At 33.2% G+C, this 21,071-nt stretch overlaps 1 protein-coding gene across 1 annotated transcript in view; it reads right to left on the reverse strand.

Annotated features, from left to right (window-relative positions):
* Positions 1-21,071, reverse strand: part of LOC129228588 (eIF-2-alpha kinase activator GCN1-like) — a 176,527-nt gene that overhangs the window by 106,283 nt on the left and 49,173 nt on the right. The window contains exons 20-26 of the mRNA XM_054863273.1: positions 16,768-16,946; positions 16,596-16,689; positions 16,387-16,509; positions 10,212-10,410; positions 7,204-7,535; positions 4,961-5,041; positions 860-1,003 (exon numbers count right to left, since the gene is read on the reverse strand). Coding sequence (XP_054719248.1) covers positions 860-1,003; positions 4,961-5,041; positions 7,204-7,535; positions 10,212-10,410; positions 16,387-16,509; positions 16,596-16,689; positions 16,768-16,946 — 1,152 coding nt within the window. The remainder of the gene's footprint in view (positions 1-859; positions 1,004-4,960; positions 5,042-7,203; positions 7,536-10,211; positions 10,411-16,386; positions 16,510-16,595; positions 16,690-16,767; positions 16,947-21,071) is intronic.

Raw genomic sequence — 21,071 nt, forward strand, 5'->3', positions numbered from 1 at the left:
TTCATCAAAGCAAAATTTTGAAGATACTTTCCTAGACCAATGAAAGTACAATTAACAGAGAGAATAGTACCCTCAAAAGTAGAAAAATATATATAAAAAGTATATGTATATATATATATATATATATTAGCAGCAGAGAACTGTGAAATTGCATTGACAAAAACTACATGAAAAAAGCAAAAAGAACAAAAATACAATACAATAATGCCTTAGTGAACAAAACAAAATTTTAAAACATTATGCTCCAAGTTTGCTGCGAAAAGATACAGTTTCAACCAAAATATTATTTCAAAGTGATTTATTTTATAAATACAGGTTTTTTTAATGATGAATCTGTAGGAAAGTCACTAAATAGTAGCAAACTGACACTAGATTTGGCATCCAAATTTTCTCTGCAAAACTCAGTGGTATACCACAATTTTATAATATTTTTTCAGTCCACACAAAACCTAATGTGTGATTTTTCACAAAAAAAAAAAAAAAAAAAAATCTAAGAGTCTGCTTGAAACATCCATTTGCAACTAAAAACGAAGTTTCACAACTAGACTCATTCAAACCCTACATATGAAACTTCAACCTTCTAAAGCATACTGATTTTAAGATATATAAGATCCTGTACATTAATCTCACTCATGAATTCAAATAAAATGAAATGAAATCACATCAAACGCTTACAAGACAAATAAACAATCTGCCAGTATAAGTACTTAGTCAGCAAAAGCAAAATACTTCGTGTTAAAGCAGGGAATTTGGAAAAGGAGAATAATTTAACATAGCAAAGGAAAGTACAAGAGTAATAAATAAATAATCATAGATTTTTTTTTCTACTGGGAAAAAATGCAATGTTGTAAAGAATCACCCGTAAAGCTGCTTGCCTAGCTTGTTCTTCACTTAGTAAAAGAGCAGATAGTAGGATATCAATTTCTTCCATGGTAGCAAAAGAACAATTCTCTTCGCCAGATGCAGCTTCACAGGCTTTTACCAGAGTTTCCACAGCCAGATTCTGAAAGCAAAAATTTCAAATGTATAGTTAAAGCACTCATGACTGTGAAGTTCTTATTGATTTTAACTAATGGGGTCATCCACAAATGATGTCACGCCTTGAGACGGACGGTGGTTCCTGAAACTGACAAATTGTGATAAAGGAGAAAGAGAGGATAACATGAAGTGTGGCATGGCCCATTTTAGTTGCAATAAGATTTTTATAACAATATGTTTAAGAAAAATAGCATGACATTGACAAGCGGAAGAAACAATGTAAAATATGACACTTTGTGACAAAGGGGAGCGAGTCAGTTGAAAAAAGTATGACATTATTTATGGACAGCCCCTAGTAATACATTAGTATTTAAAAAAATACAGCATTTATATGCATTATATACAAGGTGCTCATCCTCCCAATGGCGATGGTGCTACACAGCCCCCTTCTCCCCCTAAATCAGAACAAAAACCTCTCAAATAACACTTCATAAGATTTTCAATGCTGTGGTCAGTGTTATGACCCCTCTGGTGGATCTTCACCCTTCATACATACATGCCATACATGATGGTTCTTCAAAGCAGTCCCCAGAACAAGAGAAAACAAGAGGTGAGAGTTTTTATATGAAATTCTACATGAATACCATGCTGCTTCAGTCATTCTCACTATTTTCAATTTTAGAATCATAACTGACATTTTCTGCGGTAAAAATTGTTTCTTGATAGTTTGATCCAATATTTGTAAAGTAATAGGTGATTTGTTAATTGGACTTGTTACAGAATCTCATATAAAAGAGGAAGACAAATTTTAAAAAAGGTGTATAGGAGAAAAAGTCCCTTTACATATATATATGTGTGTGTGTTTTTTTCCAACATTATAATACACTGATGTTAGTGGAAATTGCAACACCAAGAAGGAATTATGCAAATCAACTGAAATTTACAGGAAATGTTTGTGGGATAAAATATGCAAATGATTAGAATTACATGTGTTGCCCATGAATTGAACGAGATACGCCCTCTGAACTGCTGCGTAGGCTCTGTATATAAGGGACGTAAAGGTATTTAGACATCAGTGTATGATCTTCTGCCGATGGCATATTTTTCTCTAGTACTCAATATGCCTCGTACAAACTGCAGAGTGTTATACAAAAGAGTAACAGAGTTCAAATGGAATCGCATGATTGGCCTGTGAAGATGGACAGAAGAAGAGGAAATTAGCCGAAGGGCCCGCACCAGCCCACGCAACGGGATTGTCGACACCTCCTTCGCTTTGCTGTGATGGATCGTATAGCGTCCTCAAGTACGCTATCACAGTGTTGGAGTATGGCTAAGGGTGTCACATTTGCTGTATCCACGGTTCGTTGACCTATGCTGTGCAAGGGCATGCATGCAAGATTCCCCTGTAGAGAATTTCCTTCACCCTCAACCATCGTTGCTTACAGCTTCAATGGGCCCACCTACACACCAAATGGCTTGCAGACTAGCAACAGGTAGTCTTCTCAGATGAGTCCAGATTTAATCTACACTATAACGATGGACGTTTAGCGGCAGACGTTACGCATGGAAACGTCACCCACCAGAGTGTGTAATCTGATGTTATACTGGCATAACGCCAGGCGTCAAGGTCTGATATGCTATTAAATGTCAAGGACACTCCCACTAGGTCGAATTATGGGTACCCTCAAGAGCAAGCTATTGCTCTTGAGGTTACTATGGGAGGGTTACTTGAGGACTATTATAGGGACACTATGACGCCAGAGGTACTACCCTTTCTTCAGAGCATTCCTGGTGCAATATTTCAGCCGGACAATGCACGTGCACATGTCGCACATAATGTACAAGTGTTCTTTCCGGCACAACAGGTTATGCTACTATCTTGGTCTGCCTGTTCTCCGGATATGGCGCTCATGGAGCATGTGCCTCGTCCGACAGTGATCATGGATGAACTTTGGCTTCAGATTGAAGCCATATGAGATGCTATTTCCAATCGTGACTTTCAGCACCTCTATGATTTGAAGCCAAAACCTGTACAGGCTCTCACACCTGCGCGGGGTAGCTGCATTCAATATTAATTTACACATGTTATTTTCATTTTACTGACGCGTAATTTTGACTGTTTATTTGTAGCACTATAAGTACTATGTGCCATCAATTTTATTCCTTTCCAATGAGTCCTGTATGTTGTTGCAATTTTTACAAGCATGAGTGTATATTGCCTGTAACCAGCAGCGTAACTATGGGGTCTAGAGACCCTGGCAAACTAAAGAAATTGCACTGCCCCCCCCCCCCCCCCCCAGGGCTGCCCACATGGGAAGTCACCGGAGATCATTGTGACCTCCAAAAAAAAATTTGAAGAAAAAAATTTTTTGAAACATTTTGATTAGCTCATTCGACAATTAGGAGACAGCATTGTAATTTCATTTCTTATTTTCTTTTTGAGAATTGTTTTCAATGATGAATGATGTTCCTTCTCAGTAGATGTTATGTATCTCTAGCTCTTTTTCTTGCAAGTTTTTTTTTTTTTAAAGGCATTTTTCAAATTCTAAGATAAAAAAAAAAACTCTTATTATTTTTTTTTCTTCATCAGTTGAAATGCTGCCCCTCTGGCTGCTGTGCCCCTGGCGAGAGCCACTCCTGCCAACCCCTAGTTACGCTACTGCCTGTAACCTGTAATACTTTAAAAGATTTTTTTAAAGTATTATAAGATTTTTTTAAATACATCAAGTTAGGAATTTTTTAAATACCTCATACAGTTCAGACAATTACATATTAAAAAAAAAACTTTTTTTACAAACATTAACTAGCATGTTGTGGCCATCACGAAACTTTCTTCTATATTTTTCTTTTTTTTTTTTTTTCTGATCCCTCCCCATGCTTGATGAGGAAGCAATATTCCCAACAAAAACAAAATTTCACATGAAGAAACTTGACGACCATCCCAATGTCTGAATTATTGCAAAAGCAAAGCAAAGAGCGAAAAATGAAAGTTATTTTAAAAGCCTTGCTTAAATTAATTAAAAATATTTTATTTATTAACAAACATAAGATGGCAACAGTTAAAAATTTTAAATCATTGAGATAATATTTCCGATCATTTCCATACAATTAAAATCACGAGAAATACGCAGACGACAATCTATTACGATTTATCTTTCTTTTTGTTGCATTAATAAAGCTATTTTTATTCGCAAAAAAAAAAAAATCAACACCTCTTGGAGCAATTGGAGTCAAAATTGAACCAAAGTCTGTTTACGTATGGATTCATACATTCCAAATTTCAACCAGAACGTAGCATTACTTCTTGAGATAGGGCACTCACAATGGAAAAAAAGAACGGGCGATTGCGCTACCCCCTTTTTAGCTGTTGACACCAAAATAAAATCAGCTCTTATACCCACTAAGGGCTACTTGCCGATAAATTTTTCTTTCATTCCGTTCATTATTTCTTGAGATACAGCAGTCACAATTCACGACAAAAAACGTTCTATAGCTCAACCCCCGTTTGAGTTATTGACACCAAAATTGAATCAGCACCTGTTCCTGTTAATACCAACATATGGACCAAATTTTGTTTGATTCCGCCAGTTACTTCCTGAGGAATAGCAAGCACGCGAAACTCAAAAAACGTCCCATTGCTCCACCTCCCTTGGAGGGATTCGCGCCAAAAACCAATGGGCACAAGTTCACATAGCGGCACACATGTGTACCAAATTTCGTTCGATTTCATGCGGTAGTTTTTGCTGTAGAGCGGCCACAAAAAACTGGTCACACACAGACGTGACACACACACATACACACACACAGACAGACAGACATTTTCCAAAAATAGTCGAAATGGACTGAGCACACCTTAAAACGTTCGAATCCGTCAAAATTCGAAATTCGAAAATTTGCACGAATCCAATACTTTCTTCTATATATTAGATATAGAAGAAAGTAAAAATAAACTAAAAATGCACATTTAAGAAAAAATACCAACCTGTAATTGACCTGTTGTTTTGCAAATGACTTTTAGTAGGGAATCTAAAATTTGTAAAATAGGTACACTTTCTTGATAAATCTGTAAAAGGGGAAAAAAAAAGGTTAGAAACAGAGCTATTAAAACTAGTATTTATGTAATAAAGATAAACTATTCATTGTTATTACTTATGGTTATTGAATTATCATTCATATCATGATCATGATTAATTTAATTGAAGTTTTCATCAATAATGTTGAAAATTAAACAGTATAAACACACTATTTAATCTCAGTTATCTTTAACATTCTTCAAATTTTAAAAAATCAATGAACCTCAAAATTTGCCAAAATAACTGGCTATTACACAGCTCAAAAGAAAAAAAAATACAGGATCACTTAAATAAATTGCTAATGTATTTATTCATTCAGTGCTAAAAATGACCGGTATCAGAAATTTCTCAAGAAATATTCAAAAACAATGTTTCATTGCCATATTTCATTATTTTGTTTAAAAAGTGCATTATTTACTTATTGTAAACAAATATAAAATAAAGGAACAAATATCATAACAAAAAATCAATAACAGCAAAAAAACTCCATGCTAATTTTCACTAAACCTGGAATTCAATGTAATGAACAAACTTCCTGCAGTTGAAAATATTCTTTCTGAACTGCCGTAGGTTGGCGGTACTTTTAAAAATGCGTGTCACACCTCCTGTAATTGCCTGAAGTCCTTCATCTTCAAATAATTTGGTCTTTGACTTGTTGGTTTTGAAAAAAAATCACTTTTGTGAATGTGGGTGTTTCTTTTGTATTGTGGGTAGCGTTTTTTATCATTATTATTCATAGCTAATTGTAACTGTTAGTTGAGCGACAGTTTTTTTCTCAGTATTAACATCGTCTTTGGCGATTTCTTCTTGGTCAGAATAGGTTTGTTTTTGGCTTTTATTAATATACTTGCCAACCTTCAAAGGAAAAAAAAATAGGAGATTCCACTAGAGGTACATAGCTGATTCACCAGCAACATATCTTCACAACAGAATTATTAAATTATGCTTTTAAATAACATGAATACTAAATTTAAAGGGAAAATGGGGATCTTTTTGCAGATGTAAGCAAATTGGTAGCAGCAAGAAAAATATACTGAAAAGGAAAAACTAAATAATAAAGTTGGAATTGGCTTACAGTTTTGTACATTCTAGTCTCTACCAAAACAGTAGCTACAAAAATTTAATTACAAAATTCCGAAAAAAAAAAATCAATATATATTGAAAATACAATATAAAATAAGTAGGTATAAGGCAGCCGATGGTAAAATAACTCCAAACTTCCAAAATAATTGAAATATTTTCAAGATGCAAAAAGATTGAAATCTGCTGCAGTTTTCGGCAAAGCGCTTGTTTCGTTGAGCATGCAATGTGGAAAGTTTCAACAAAAAAAAAAAATTTTTTTCACTAAATGAGTTATTAATTGGAAAAATTCTTATTCCCTGACATTGGTACACAAGAAAAGGGCGCCATCTATTGACAAGAAAGTGAAACTTTTTGATGATTGACTGAAAGAACTGCAAAACGGGAGAAAATAAAAAAAAAACGGGAAATTGGGAGATGGAAGCAAAAAACGGGAGTCTCCCGTTAAAAACAGTAGAGTTGGCAAGCATGTAGTAACCTTTTGGCTTGAAATTAACAAATGGATATGATCTTGATAATTCTTTTTTAAATTCTTTACAATTATGCAAATATCTGAAAATATGTACACTAAAAATGATTATGCCTTTTTTCTTTGCAAATGTTTAGGGCATTATAAATATCTCGCTTGCTGTAAAACTGAATTCTTAAGCAAAAAATTTTGTCATTACCTTTTAAAAGTATTACTTTTTAATGAAATCTATGAACTGTCACATGCGGGACATAGGGTTGACATTTTTGTGGAATTACCCAAGAGAATTTTGGAGGAACCAATGTAGTTATCATATCACTTTAGCTCAAACCTTGGAACATGTAAAATTATGAATTAGCCAACAATTTGAGAGCATCAGAAACAGCATCTCATTAATACATACTCACTTTCCAGCAATTAAAAAAAAAAAATAAATTGTATCATGAAGATAATTTTAAAGCAGATATATATTTTCACATAATGGATGAAAGTGAGCTATTTGTATTATATACATGAAGGTTTCTCTTAAAATGTAACAATAAATTATTTTTGAGTCTTCATCACTGAAATTTGATTAACACAACTTTTGAGATAAAACAATACCTTTCCGGTCATTTCATCGATGGCTCGGATGTCCAGATGCTCAGAAACAATACATAATATCTGCTCCAACAAAAGTACATTTGATGTCTGATTTAAAAGCAAATGTTGCATCAGTGGGAAGCAATAAGAAAATCCAGGAGCACTCAAATGGTTTTTAGCAGTCTGGGATAAGAGGTGTTCATCATATCCACTGACAGAAGTTTGACAGGTGTTTAAATAAAGGAATTTGATGATTTTTAAAGTTATCTCATTCACATCTATTTCAGTCCATGATGGGTCAAGATCACATGCTGCTTCAAACAGACGCAGCGTAGAATAAGCAATTGGTTTACCTGAAGATAAAAACAAAAATAAACCACAGCCTATATGAAATTGACATGCAAGTTGGTTTATGAAAAAGTTGCTCCCCTCCCTAAGTTCAAAGAAAATTCAGAAATATTTTGCTGTATTTTTGAAAATAAAGAAGGAAAATTAACTGCAATAATCATGTTTATGATCAGAAATGTGTGATTTTCATACTCTTGTAAAAGAGGCTTTCTGATATCATTTATTGCAAAGTATTAGTTTTTGTGATTACACTTTTACTTTTAAATTAAAAAAGAAAATTTAATCTTGGAAAAATTGTAAATAAGCAAAAAATAAATGGTGAAGATATTTTTATTAATTGTTACTGTATTATACACAGGGCCACACCGTCTCTATGTGTGAGGTCGTGTGGGTGCACTACGGTGCCAGAGTCAAAAAGGCGTCAAGCTCTACCAATCAAAATTGCTCCAAATGGGGGGAATCTCTCCAACCAAAAAAATATATTTGAACTTTTCATTATATCCAGGCCCGGCAAACCAAAATTATGCCCAGGCCCTGGCAAAATTTGCTAGACCTCTCACAAGAAAACTTGCACATTTTTCATGTGGAGCTTTTCAAAAAAAAAACTGAAGAAATAAAGAAGTTTACTCTATTTTGGTGCCGGTGCCCCTAAAATTGTGGTGCCCAAGTCTATGGAACTGTCCGACCGTGCGTTCATCAGGCCCTGTTTATATTTAATGACAGCAGTAAAATTACGCTGCTCATTGAAAAAGCAATGCTCTCACTGCCTATCTAAAAGGAAAAATTATTGCCTTGTTGGTGTCTGAAAATGCTATTCAAAGGCTCAATTTTTACAATAAAAATATGTGATGCTAATTAATGCATACATTAGCATTTTTCTTCCTAATGTGCAGCCGTGAATGCCGTTTTGGTATGTCTATAGCACATAAGTTGAGCATATGAGGCTCAAGAAATTTTCTATGCCCCATTTTGGATCTCCAGGTGAATATGTTGTACTCATTTTAATTTTTGCAATATGTCCTCTTTGTGATTTTTAATTATTGTTGGTGGGAATTCGAATATTTCACGATATCATACTTAAAAAATACTGTAAGCCCATTTGCATGTATTTTATTGAGCGTAATATTTCTATTATGTAGACAACAATTTTGGTTAACCTCTTAGTTGCAAAAAGTAACAACTTGACCATAATTAATCAATTCCCTCCACATTCTTTTTTCTTTAACTATTTGTGTGTCAAAAAATAAATAAATAAAATAAAAAACTTTGAAAAATGCATTTGTTTTGGATATCATATTCAATACTTTCCGCATTTTAGAATCGATAGTTTTACAAGGAGGGATTTCTGTTACAGATTTAAGGTGACATATCCTCGATACTTCAATTTAGAAATGTACTGAGTACCTTGCTGTCATGTTTTAACTGGCATAGAAGTTTGATTAATTATTCATCAATTACAGATTAGAGAAGAGAGATATTTAGAGCGGCGTTAACTTTGGTACTTAAAACATTTTTTCCAAAATGCATTAGCATATCAGAGGAGCAACTGAGCTCGAAATAACTTCAAGATATGAAGTAAAAATGTACACTGCAATCCAAAATTAAATACATATTTTGCACATTGTTTTTTTAATCACGAAACTGCAGTCCTTGGCTGGAAATGACTGAGCTGGCGGTGTATTTCATGTAATTCTGCTTTAGCCCTGGATATTGGGCGGTAATTTACTCATTCCAGGTGTTAACTACATATTTTCGTCGAATCACTGCAAAAGGCGCTAAAAAGGCATTTGCACAACGGCACAGATCAGACTTAGTGCGGGCCTGATTATACATTTTTCAAATAAATGAGAAATACATTAAAATCATGCTATTTTAACTTTCTATTTTATATTCAAAAAAAGAAAAAAAAACCACTCCCCCTATAAGAGGAGAGATACTCTAAACAAAAAATCTGATAATTAAGGGTTTGTTCATAAAGTGATGAGATTGATCCTGGTAGAAAGAATTTGATCTGATTGGCATATGTTACAGAAATTCTCCAAAAGCTTCCTTGGGAGCTGACACACCATTTGCCATCAGTGATTCCTCCTACGCTGCAAATGTTTCCAGAATGTTAACTGCCATAATCTTTTTAAAAGAGGTTGATAGCACCTTGGATGGCAAGAACATTGTCGAAAAAATGTGCTTTCAGGCTTCTCTTGAGCTTTGGGTAGAGGAAAAAAGCTGTCGTGCTCACACTAAGGCTGCATGGTGATGGAGATAAGGTTGAGACCACTATCCAGCCTAGGTAAGCAGGCAGAACTAAAGCCAGTGTGGCAATAACCCGGCAGAGGATTCTAGTGTCTCTGATTTTTCTCAGGTGAAACATGAATATAATATATTCAAAAACAGGTTCCTGCCCCATGACAGTAATCTGCAAAAGTAGCTCTGATCAGCTCTGACCCAGCTCTTCACTGGGTCAGAGCTGGGACACAATAAGCACCTGATGCATCACATTGTTGAGAGTAACAATCGCGAATCCCACTTCTAAGGAGCGCATTGCTTGCAACTGCCACATTAAATGACAAGCAGTCTCACTACTTTACAGACAAACCCTGGAGAAAAAACAAAATCACAAGAAAAAACAACAAAATAACAAACACATATTTTTAATTAAGCTATTATTGTCCTATGCTACTTACTCCATAAAGATAAAACACCTGTTGGCACAACACTAGATAGACTGACAAATAAATGAGTAGCTCTGTAGGCACACAAGGGTGACGAAAACAAAGGTATTAAAACATATGTTAAATCCTTCATATAGACACCTAGAGTTGAAGGTTTTGATTCAATTATAGCATTTACTTTGTCCAATGCACACTGAAAATGATCATTGAGCTGTAAAAATAAAATACCAAATCAGAACGCCTTTAAAAAAAATTAACACAATTTTAAAAATGGTAAAGAAAGTTGATAGATAGATTTGATAGAAAGAATTAAATCTACAGTGACAACCATTACATCTAGATTAAAATGCTACCAATTGGAAAATGGCAAACTCGAACCTTGTTAATACGATTTAAGGGTTAAGAGTCTTTTTTTTTTAAAGCTGGACAAAGTGAATGGTGGCCTGATAGTTGAAACCTTCAATTTTCTTGAAACTTTCAGGATATTTTACTAGTATTGTGATAAGAAAAAGTGAAGCTTCTTTGCTCTCTAATTTGACTTGTTGGCCCTCGAGTGGAGATCAAAGTTTAGGGTCGTGAGAAAAAAGAGCTAAATATATGTTTGCTTTGCTTCAAAAGCAATGAGTGAATCAAGCCAATTTTTTTAAATAAGGATACTACTTGATACTAGGTACATTCTACTATAAATATTTTGGCGACTCACTCATGGCTTTGAGGGCAAAGGTCAATTGAAAATGCAACTTTTAAAACTTTTTTTGCCTTGTTTTTGCCTGGATATCTGCTAAAGCCGTGAGTAACCCTCAGAAATTTGTATTTAACTACTCACCACAGTATAGTACTAAGAAAAATACAAAATAGCTTTCGTTTGCCTTGACTTTAATATTTAAATGGTCTCAAAGTCGATGATTTTTTTAAAATGGCCAAATTTAGAGGTCAATATCTTTGATCGGGACGGGTCAACAACTTTAGGATACAGCTGTAGTTATAGTCCGAGTGGTGTAGTTTAAGGTCCAGGTTAGAGACCCATGGCAACTAATCACATTTTCAATTATGCCGTCTCAAAGTTGATAATTTGGAACAACAAGACTCAAAGTTTTAGGTCAATTACTCTATAACGCCTGAGTCAATAACTTTGAGCAAGAGTTGTAATTATGCTCTATGTGGTGTAGTTTTAGACTCATGTCAGAAAACCATGAGATCTAATCATATTACTTAATGAAACAGCCTAAAAAATGATGATTTCAGGATAAAAGAGCATTTTTTCACGAGTTTATATGCGTGCTACTCAAAATCTTATGAGCTCAAACTCACATAAATACTAGAACAAATCAACAGTCAAATGTACTTTAAGCTAACAAAATTTCATGCTTCCAACTATAATAAAATTTTCTGTAACCTTGACCACAACATGGCAATTCTTCTCACAAAGCTGATCTGCCATTTTGGAGCACTATATTTTGAAGATCCTAGATCCTCAGAATTAGGATCTCGGAAGCTGAAAATTTGCATAGGTTAGATTCAAAGACATCGCTACACCTCTATAAAATTTAATCCCATTTGGGGATGATCAAGCAGGGACAATTTAAAAATTTTAGGTCAGTTGAAGTGGAATCACTCAGATATATAATCATAAATCAATGCTATATTTTAGGAAGAGGATTGTAATTGGGTAAGAGATTGAGTTCATATTTACAGTAGAATTTGCATATACACTACTTATAGTAATAAACTTTTATAAATAAAAAAAATTATTAAATTTGAGTCAAAAAAAAAAACATAAATACTAAGTCAAAAAAAAAAAAAAAACTTTTTCAAACTGTTCCCACTCTATCATCCCCGAATGGGACGAAATTTTATAGAAGCGTAGAGATGTCTTTGAAACTAAACTGATGCTAATTTTCAGCTTTCGAGATCCGAATTCTGAGGATCTAGGATCTCCAAAATTAAGTGCTCCAAATCGACGGATCAGCTTTGTGAGAAGAATTGTGATGTTGTGGTCAAAGGGTTACAGAAAGTTTTATTACACTGGAAGCATGAAATTTTGAGAGCTTAAAGTATGATTGGCTGTTGATTCGTTCTAGTATTTATGTGAGTTTGAGCTCATAAGATTTTGAGTAGCATGCATATAAACTCGCGAAAAAACACTCTTTTTTACTGAAATGATCATTTTTGAGACCGTTTAATTAAGTAATATGATTACATCTCATGGTTTTCTGACATGAGTCTAAAACTACACCACGTAGAGCATAATTACAGCTCTCGCTCAAAATTATCGACTCGGGCATTTTAGCGTAATTGACCTAAAACTTTGATTCTTGTTGTTTAAAATTATCAGACCCCGAAGTGATTTTCTGTTGGGAAAAAGTAGGAAATAAGGAACCAAAAATTTAAAAAGAAGGAAAAGTAGGAACAAAATCACTTTAAAAAGTAGGAAAAAATAGGAAGATATAGGACTACACACACGTCAAGAGGAAAACTTTAGCGTAAATTTCATTTCTAATGTAAAATAAACTAACGATATTTTTGATTTAAAACTGTCCCACAAATAAACTAACAGTACTTTTGAAGTATTGAAGGGATTTAATGAAAGAGACCCAGTCGAAAAAACAAAACGAAAGAGAAGCTGACAATCATCAGTATGAAAAATAAACTGGTGGAAACTAAGATATTAATTACAAAAATATGAAAATAAAATCCAAACAAAGAAACACCTTTCAACAATACAGTAATAAAATTTTTAAGTGTGATAGAGAAACAATAGTAATAATAATAATAAAACTCATATTTTAGTGCAATAAAACCATTTTTGTTAATGATTTGTTTTGCCAAAAATGAAAACATTTCTTCGAGAGCATCCATTTATCAGTCGAAAATACTAACTTTCAGCTCCTGTTGTCATAAACTATGATACAAAAAGCAAAGCAAATATTAAATTAGTTTTAGTTAAAAATAATGAGCAGCTGACATGCATTCTTGCATAAACATGGGCAAATGTTTGAATTTGAAAAAAAAAAAAAAAAAAAGAAAAGAAAAGAAAAAGACTGAATATGCAGATCTAAAATAAATTTGTTCTTAAATACTGGACATAAAATTTATAATAAAATAATTAAACTAAATAAATAACGAATAAGTAAACTAAAGGGATTGTATTATGCTACGTATTTTTAGTATTCAACAGAAAACTTTTGTTTGAGGCACGTCATTTATGGGGGTCAGTGGGGTCAATTTCTCCCCTCCCAGGCAATACAAGTTTGTGAGGTTTTTGTTGTTTTCAGATAAAATTTGCATTCAGTATACATCCTTTGCTAGCCATTCCCGGGGAAAAAAATCAAAATGACGGGCCAGTTTTAATTTTAATCAAGCAATAAAAACGAATATTGTTTTATTTGTTTGATGATTTTATCTCTCTTTGTTCCAAAATTTTTGTCACGGGAAAAAAAGAAAAATCCATGCATGGTAAACATAACATTTTTATCGATGACAAAGATCAGTTTCTAATGTTTCTCTATGCATTAAAGAGAAGGCATGTAGTTTTTCTCAATCCTCACCATACAACAAAAATATTCCTTCGGAAATTGTTCACGAAATTGAGAGTGAGCGGGGAGCACCTGGCATCAAATGCCTGCATATACAGTGAAGCACCGTTTATACGTTTTTGAAGGAACTGTATGAAAAAAGCATATAAAGGAAAAAACGTATAATAGATATACGTTAATGTGTATTTGACTCCGCAGGAACCAATTTAAAAAACGTATAAATGATAAAAACGTATAAAAGTGAAACGTATAAACGGTGCTCCAGTGTATATCTCTTTCTCTCCCCCCCCCCCTTTGATCAGGCACCCTAAGTACAATAACTTGCAGTAGATACGATGCATCGGTATAATTGCCGCACCCCGAAAAGAGCAAGAGTCTGTCATAAATATTTTAAATGTTCAGTAATGCCGCATTGCCAAAAACGCAGCACTTAAAAATCATGAGCAACTCCTTGATATTGATGTTATATAAGAGTAGAAAATACCCCATTAAAAATATTTAAAAAAAAAATACAGTACATATTTGCTTGTGGCTTTATCCCTCAACTTTTAAAAATAAGAAGAAATAAAAACGGAATTTGAATTAAATTCCGATTTTCTCCGAAAATCGGGAACGTTTTGCTCATTTAGATTTTGCCCTTTTTTTTCTTTTTTTTTACAAATACTCCTTGCAAGGAAAGAAAATGAAATTTTATAATTATGTTTACGATTTAGAATGAACAATAATCACATTTATGTATAAAAAAAGTTAGTTTCCTCGATTATTTTTGACGTGGTCCGTTTTTTGCGAATTTCTCGAATCTGTCGCTTTTATTTTGTACTAACATTAATAAACTATGTACAGTGTACAGGCTTTTCATTTTTTGCTTCTGACGTTCCTTTTAAGGTTTTACATTGCCTTTCTGTTTAAATAGGGCTTCATTGGCGAATAGGAAATTCGGCTTTTCCCGCACTTTTTAAACAGTTGGCCGTTTACTTTAATTAAAGCTTCTAATTGACGGGTAAGTAATATATAATAGCATCAGAATGTGCCAGTATCTATGTCTTTATTGTTTCGTTAAAACAGTAGGACTGAAGTCGGGGCGATAAAAAGAAAAGTTGATCATAAACACTGCTACGGCAAAAAAGTCACTTACGAAAATTTAACTTTTAAACAAGCAAACACCGCGGCGTTCCTTCCAGAAATTACTGTAGTCATTCAATGAAAAGCTCAGTATCAGTTTGTTTCTTTTACTTTTCAAAATCAAAACATGCAGAAAATTAATCGGTGCAGCATTGTAAAAATAAGAATCAATGCATAATTAGAAGTGCTATACTAAAGAAAGAAAAAGTAGGAAAAAAAAGGAAAAAGTAGGAAAATAAGGAGAGAGCTCTAAAAAGTAGGAAAAAGTAGGAAAAATAGGAACTCTTCGGGGTCTGAATTATCAACTTTGAGACCGCATAATTAAAAAAAGTTGATTAATTGCCATGGGTTTCTAACTTGGATCTTAAACTACACCACTCGGACTACAACTACAGCTGTGTCCCAAAGTTGTTGACCTGTCGCGATCAAAGATATTGACCTCTAAACTTGGCAATTTTTAAAAAATCATCAACTTTGAGACCATTCAACTACTAAAGCCAAGGGAAACGAAAGCTGTTTTATATTTTTCTTAGTACTACACTGTGGTGAGTAGTTGATCATACTGTCGTGCTAAGCTCATAAGCGGTATCTGCAGCCGAGTTCAAAATGAGAAATTCTCGTTTAAAGTTGTGCGTCTCCCTGTATTTGATTCAGATGAAACTTTTTCGTAATTTTTTTTAAAATGTTTCCCATTGACAAATGACTATGAAATACTGTATTAGGGTAAAATATGTGACAAAGAACCACCTGGTGACAATAACTCAATTTCGACAAAAAGTGCAGATATGACATTTGTGTTTAGCACGGCAGCATATACTTATTTCCGAGGGTTACTCACGGCAATAGCAGACATCCAAGCCCAAACAAGGCAAAAAAAATTTTAAAACTTGCATTTTCAATTGACCTTTGCCCTCAAAGCTATGAGTGAGTCACTAAAATATTTATACTAGAATGTACCTAGTATCAAGCAGTATCCTTATTTAAAAGAATTGACTCTGTTCACTCACTGCTTTTGAAGCAAAGCAATCATATATTTAGCTCTTTTTACTCACAACCCTAAACTTTGACGTCCACTTGGGGGCCAACAAGTCAAATTAGAGAGGAAAGAAGTTTCACTTATTCTTATCATAATACTAGTAAAATATCCTGAAATTTTTACGAAAATTGAAGACATCAACTATTAAAGTGTCCAGCCTTAAAAAAAAATATTCTTGAAATTCAAAGGTTAAAATAAAGAACTTAAATTTATGTTCTTTGTTTTCCAATTATGCCCTTGTCTTTCGCAGTTTCTGAGCAACATTTAGTATTTAAAAAATTATGGACAAGACTTCCATGACCTATAGAGTGTAGACACTACTCTCAATGCCAAAGAAATATGCTAATGGGTTTAGATACAAATATTTCATTTCATTTTTATTTATAAGTTCATTTCAAAAATTAAACTTTACATTTTTACATGTATTTGCAGTAAACAACATAAAGGTTTACGGCAAAAAGGGGCTGGTTTTGTCAAAGCAACTAAAACTTACTTTTTTCAATTTGGCTCTTATTGCCGATTCCTTTTCTAGTTGCGATTTTTTTGCTTCTATTTGTTTCTTTGTTAGCTCAGGTTCTTTAATCAAACCCTTTGCTCTCTTCTTCGCTTCAATTTCCTAAATTATTAAAGGTAAGAACTATAGCTCCTGTGTCAAAAATAAATAAATTTAATAAAACAAGTTTAAAAATCTTAAAAGCTTACTTTTTTTAACTCTAATTCTTCTAATTGATCTTTGTATGAATAAAGCTTACTCTCTCGCTTGATATTTTTAGTTGAATTTATATTTTCTTTCAAACTGAAATCAAATAACAGTCAGTGCAGTATCGGTACAAAATTTTTACAGTTAATTTGAAATACACATTAAGAAACTTACTTTTCAATGACAGATGTATCATATAACTCACCCTCAGGTGTAATAAATATGTTATATTCCTCTTTGGTAACTTGTACAAATGCAGAGTCTTTCAAAATAGTACAAGTGTGATATACAACAGCTGAAGTAACATCAACGGGTTGTAAATGGACTAAAGTTTTCAAAGCATTAAGTTTAGCCTATAAAAAAAGGGAACAGATTTATTCACTGAAAATCAAAATTTTATTATTTCTTAAATGTATCATCGTGACATTCCCAATAAGATGTATAGCGGGATCCATGCTTAAGTATTTCTACATCTGAGTCCTGACAATCAAATTATGCAAATGTTTGCTGCTTTTCCAAATCAAGTGTAATGCAACTTACAGCTGAAAAATTCCAGGGTTGGTCATTTTGCAGTAAGGTATTTTTTCCAGGACTGGAAAAAACTATAGCAAAAATGGAAAAGATGGCAAAAACCCAATTACAAATATAGTTGCATTAAGTTATGTTGATTATAGAATAGCAATGAGGTATATAATATGCAACACTGAATAAATATTTTACTTATCAAATTTAATTATTAATTAGACTAATTATTAAAATGAAAAAAAAAATGCATTATAATAGTAATAGCAATGATTTTAAACCTCTGCTATGACATATTGCAGCATATAAACTATTTTTATAAGTCCAATTATATAAATATTTAAAAAGAATTATGTCTTTGAAATTACTAAATTTATTAAAAATTTAGTGTTTAGGGTTGTTTTTTTTTTTCTTTTTTCTAATCTATTTAGATTTTTGAGCTATGTAACTTGGGCAGCAATCATAAGCACCCATAAGGGGGAGGGATAAATGGGGGCTCAGCCTCTCCCCCTCCCATTAAAAATTAAAACTTCCTTGCTTTTAGTAGTTTTTTCTTTGCAAAAATGTAAAAACATTTCTTCTCCAACCATTACTGAATAAGTCAGTGAAAATGTCAAATTTTAATAACTGTGATGAAATCTGTTGCCATGGGGAACACATCTGATTCCCCCACTCCCCTTAAAATTTAGCATATGGGCCTCCATGGCAGCAAGTAGCTGAAAAACATAAGGACTTTCCCTTTTTTATTTAGATGCTTAAAAATTTTTGAGACAAATATTTTCAAAATGTTTAAGTCTTAAAGATAATTTAAATATTGCATTTATTTTAAACAAGAAGACAAAAAAAACCAATTAAAATTTTTATCAAAGCATTATTTAATGTTTTTATCAACTTTCTGAAGAAAAATATTATTTAAAAAAAACTGTGTAAGCTGTCAACACAAAATCTGTATTTATCACTTTGGAAAATCTATTTTTGCCAGGCCCTAACTATTTTGGCAGAAAGTAGTTTAATAATATGTGTAGGAAAACATTAACTTTTTCTCCTTAAAACTTAAGTGCAGTTTTCTCTTTTACTGAGAAAGTGGATAGATTTGAGATGGGGGGGGGGGGGAAACCTGTATATCTCTAGTTTGATGGATGCCTTTTAGATTAACTCTACTTCTTAGCAATATTAACTCATGCTATCAAAGATGGAAAAGCCATACATCAACTTAAGAAGTTACTCATGTGGGTTTGAAGTCAAGTACAGTATCCAAAGATTTCTTACACTAGTTACACCTCTGCAAATGTTTCCTGCAAGTGCAGCTGCAGTAGAAAGATATTTTTTTAATTTTTCATTTTTAGAATCAAAAATCCACAATGGTTTGTCAATTACTACCCTTACAAAACTAGTTTGTAATAAGACCACGCTGAAACAGTGAATAGATTCTGGAAGATGTTATAGACTAATATATAAAAGATGTTTAACAAACGGAAATATGTGTTTTATTTACATTTATCAGATTTTTTTTTAATTGTTGCATACTGATTTAACAGGTACAATAATAACATATATAGAATGTTTTGTAATAATTGTTATAATAAACTGAAGCTAATTACATTTACATTGTAAAATAAGAATTATTTTCGGGTCTTCAATAATTTTTTTAGTAATGTATAAGACTAAAAAACAGAAATGTTGCAAATATTTAACTCTTAAATCAAGTTAAACATTACATTTATTTTAAACTAGCAAATTTAAAATAAATATTTTATCAAAGCATTTTTCATGCTTTTTATTCACATGCAACTTTTAAAAAATGTGTCGGCACGTTGTTAATGCAAATCCTATTTTTGGCACTTGGGCAAAAACTGGAAAAAACCTATTTTTGCCGGGCGGAAAAAAACACGTTTTTTTTCCCACTTGTAGCAAAAACTTTCCAACCCTGAAAATTACTTTTATCACATATTACAAACTTACTGAAAGTCTGCACTTAAAACAAAGAGAAATTTAATATTGAAGACTAGTTAGAAAATTAAACAAAACTACTGTAGTTATATCCTTCATAGTAGGGGAGATAACAGTTTTTAATGCATTATTTATATAAAGCCAGAATTTTTTTAAATCTTAGATTATGTTAGCAAAAATATGAAATTTTAGTTCTTGAAGACAATTCCCAAAGGTTTAAAAAGTTCTAGTAACTTAATTCATTGTATTACAAAAATTGAAATTTATCCCACTACCTAACCGGCGAACGAATTGTTCCCCAAAGTAGAAACTCCAACAGAATCATGAGTTTGTTTGCACAACGCGATGATGTGACGTCATTGTTACCGAGTTGAGTAACGTTTTGCTGAGTGCATGTGAACAACTATTTTAAAAGGTTTCACAGTTAAAATATAAACCGTGTTGTGTTGTTTCACAGTGATAATTTATGCATGTGATTCGATAAACGTCACATCATCACGTGGTGGTATTGGGAAATGTATTTAAGTGAGTGCACCCAATCAATCAATTTCTCTTACTCGCTTACTCTTATCTTATCAGTTTTGATGTCGCCGTAACTGTAGTTCGGTGTGTTACTGGAAGCAGTATGCTCCAGTTTCTCATCAGTTCCACGTTGACGAGTGGACTTTATTTTTAGAAAAATGTAGGAAATAAGTTCGTTGTGCCCGGCTAAAAGAGCGGGCAGGTTCCGTTGGTCACCTTGAGGCATTTTGGTGGTGAAGGATGAAAAGGTGAAAGATTGTGGAGTTTCTTTCACGGAAGTTGATGTTGCTGGACGTAGGCTTCACAAGACTGTCGAAGGTTCACGCTGGATTGGATTAAAAGATGTCCTGGAGTCTGGCTGGACTGGATGTCCCTGTGTAAGGGTTCTTCATCGGATGTGGCGGTTCTTGGTGTCTGAGAGGTCAAGTCTATAGAAGTTCCAGCATGGAGGCTGGCCACAAGTGGTACGGGCTGCAATCAACTTTCACGTAGGATCCTATGGAAGGATCAGGCCTTCACGTTTGGATATGCCAAGTATTAAAGAGTGAATATCCTGAACGGTATGAACTTTCATCTTGAATATTATCAGGGCTATTCTATTTTTAGGCAATGGACTCAAGGTGGACTAGCGTTGACTAGTCCGTTAAGTTTTGGAATTGAACGATACAGTATTATATAATGTGTTCCTATAAATGTTCTTGTGGGGGGGTTTTATTTTCAGTCAAAATGTTTATGGGTTTAAAAGTAAGTTATTTACCCTTGTTGGTATTACAAATTTTAAGATATATTTATCGTTGTTGAATAAAATTGTTTTCGACTGTTAAATGTGTTTTTCAATTCCATTTTTCCCCCGAGCAGATCACACCACAATTTCTGTTGGGCATGCAACAACCCGTTTTAGTTCCTCGAACTTCGGGTATTTCATCCATGGTAGCACGCAAGTTCCAACAGATTACTTTACTTAAAAGAAGAAAATGCAAGTCTACGAAAAAGTTATCATTGCAATAATTAATAAAAAATTTTGCAATATGTTGCAAAAAGTTGTGAAATTGTCATATATATAAGGCTGAAATCCGATAATTTTATTGATTACGTATAAACATAACGAAAAATATATGTCGACCGCCTCCGAAGCGTTGTCACGCCATGTCTACCACCCACGCAAGGTGCGAAAAAATCAGTCAATTTTGACTTAAATATATAAGCCTAAAATTTTTTTTTCATAATTGTTTATAATGTATAAAATATAAAAACAAAAGTCTACCAGTTGTTTTATGTTGCAAAGGCCTCAGTAGACGCCACGGAATGTCTACCGCGTAACTCGATGTACCGTTTATCGGGCCGCTAGCACTCACTCAAAAAAGTTTGCTTATCGTCACGAAATTTAAATAAATAAAGCTGATTTATTTTTTAATGAATAGTTTAAATCCTATTTTTATTAAAATTTTTAGTCTACCGTGACTAAGAGGTTGCAGTCTTTTGGT

This window comes from Uloborus diversus, chromosome 1 (assembly GCF_026930045.1).
Source record: "Uloborus diversus isolate 005 chromosome 1, Udiv.v.3.1, whole genome shotgun sequence".
In the NCBI taxonomy this organism is placed as follows: domain Eukaryota; kingdom Metazoa; phylum Arthropoda; class Arachnida; order Araneae; family Uloboridae; genus Uloborus; species Uloborus diversus.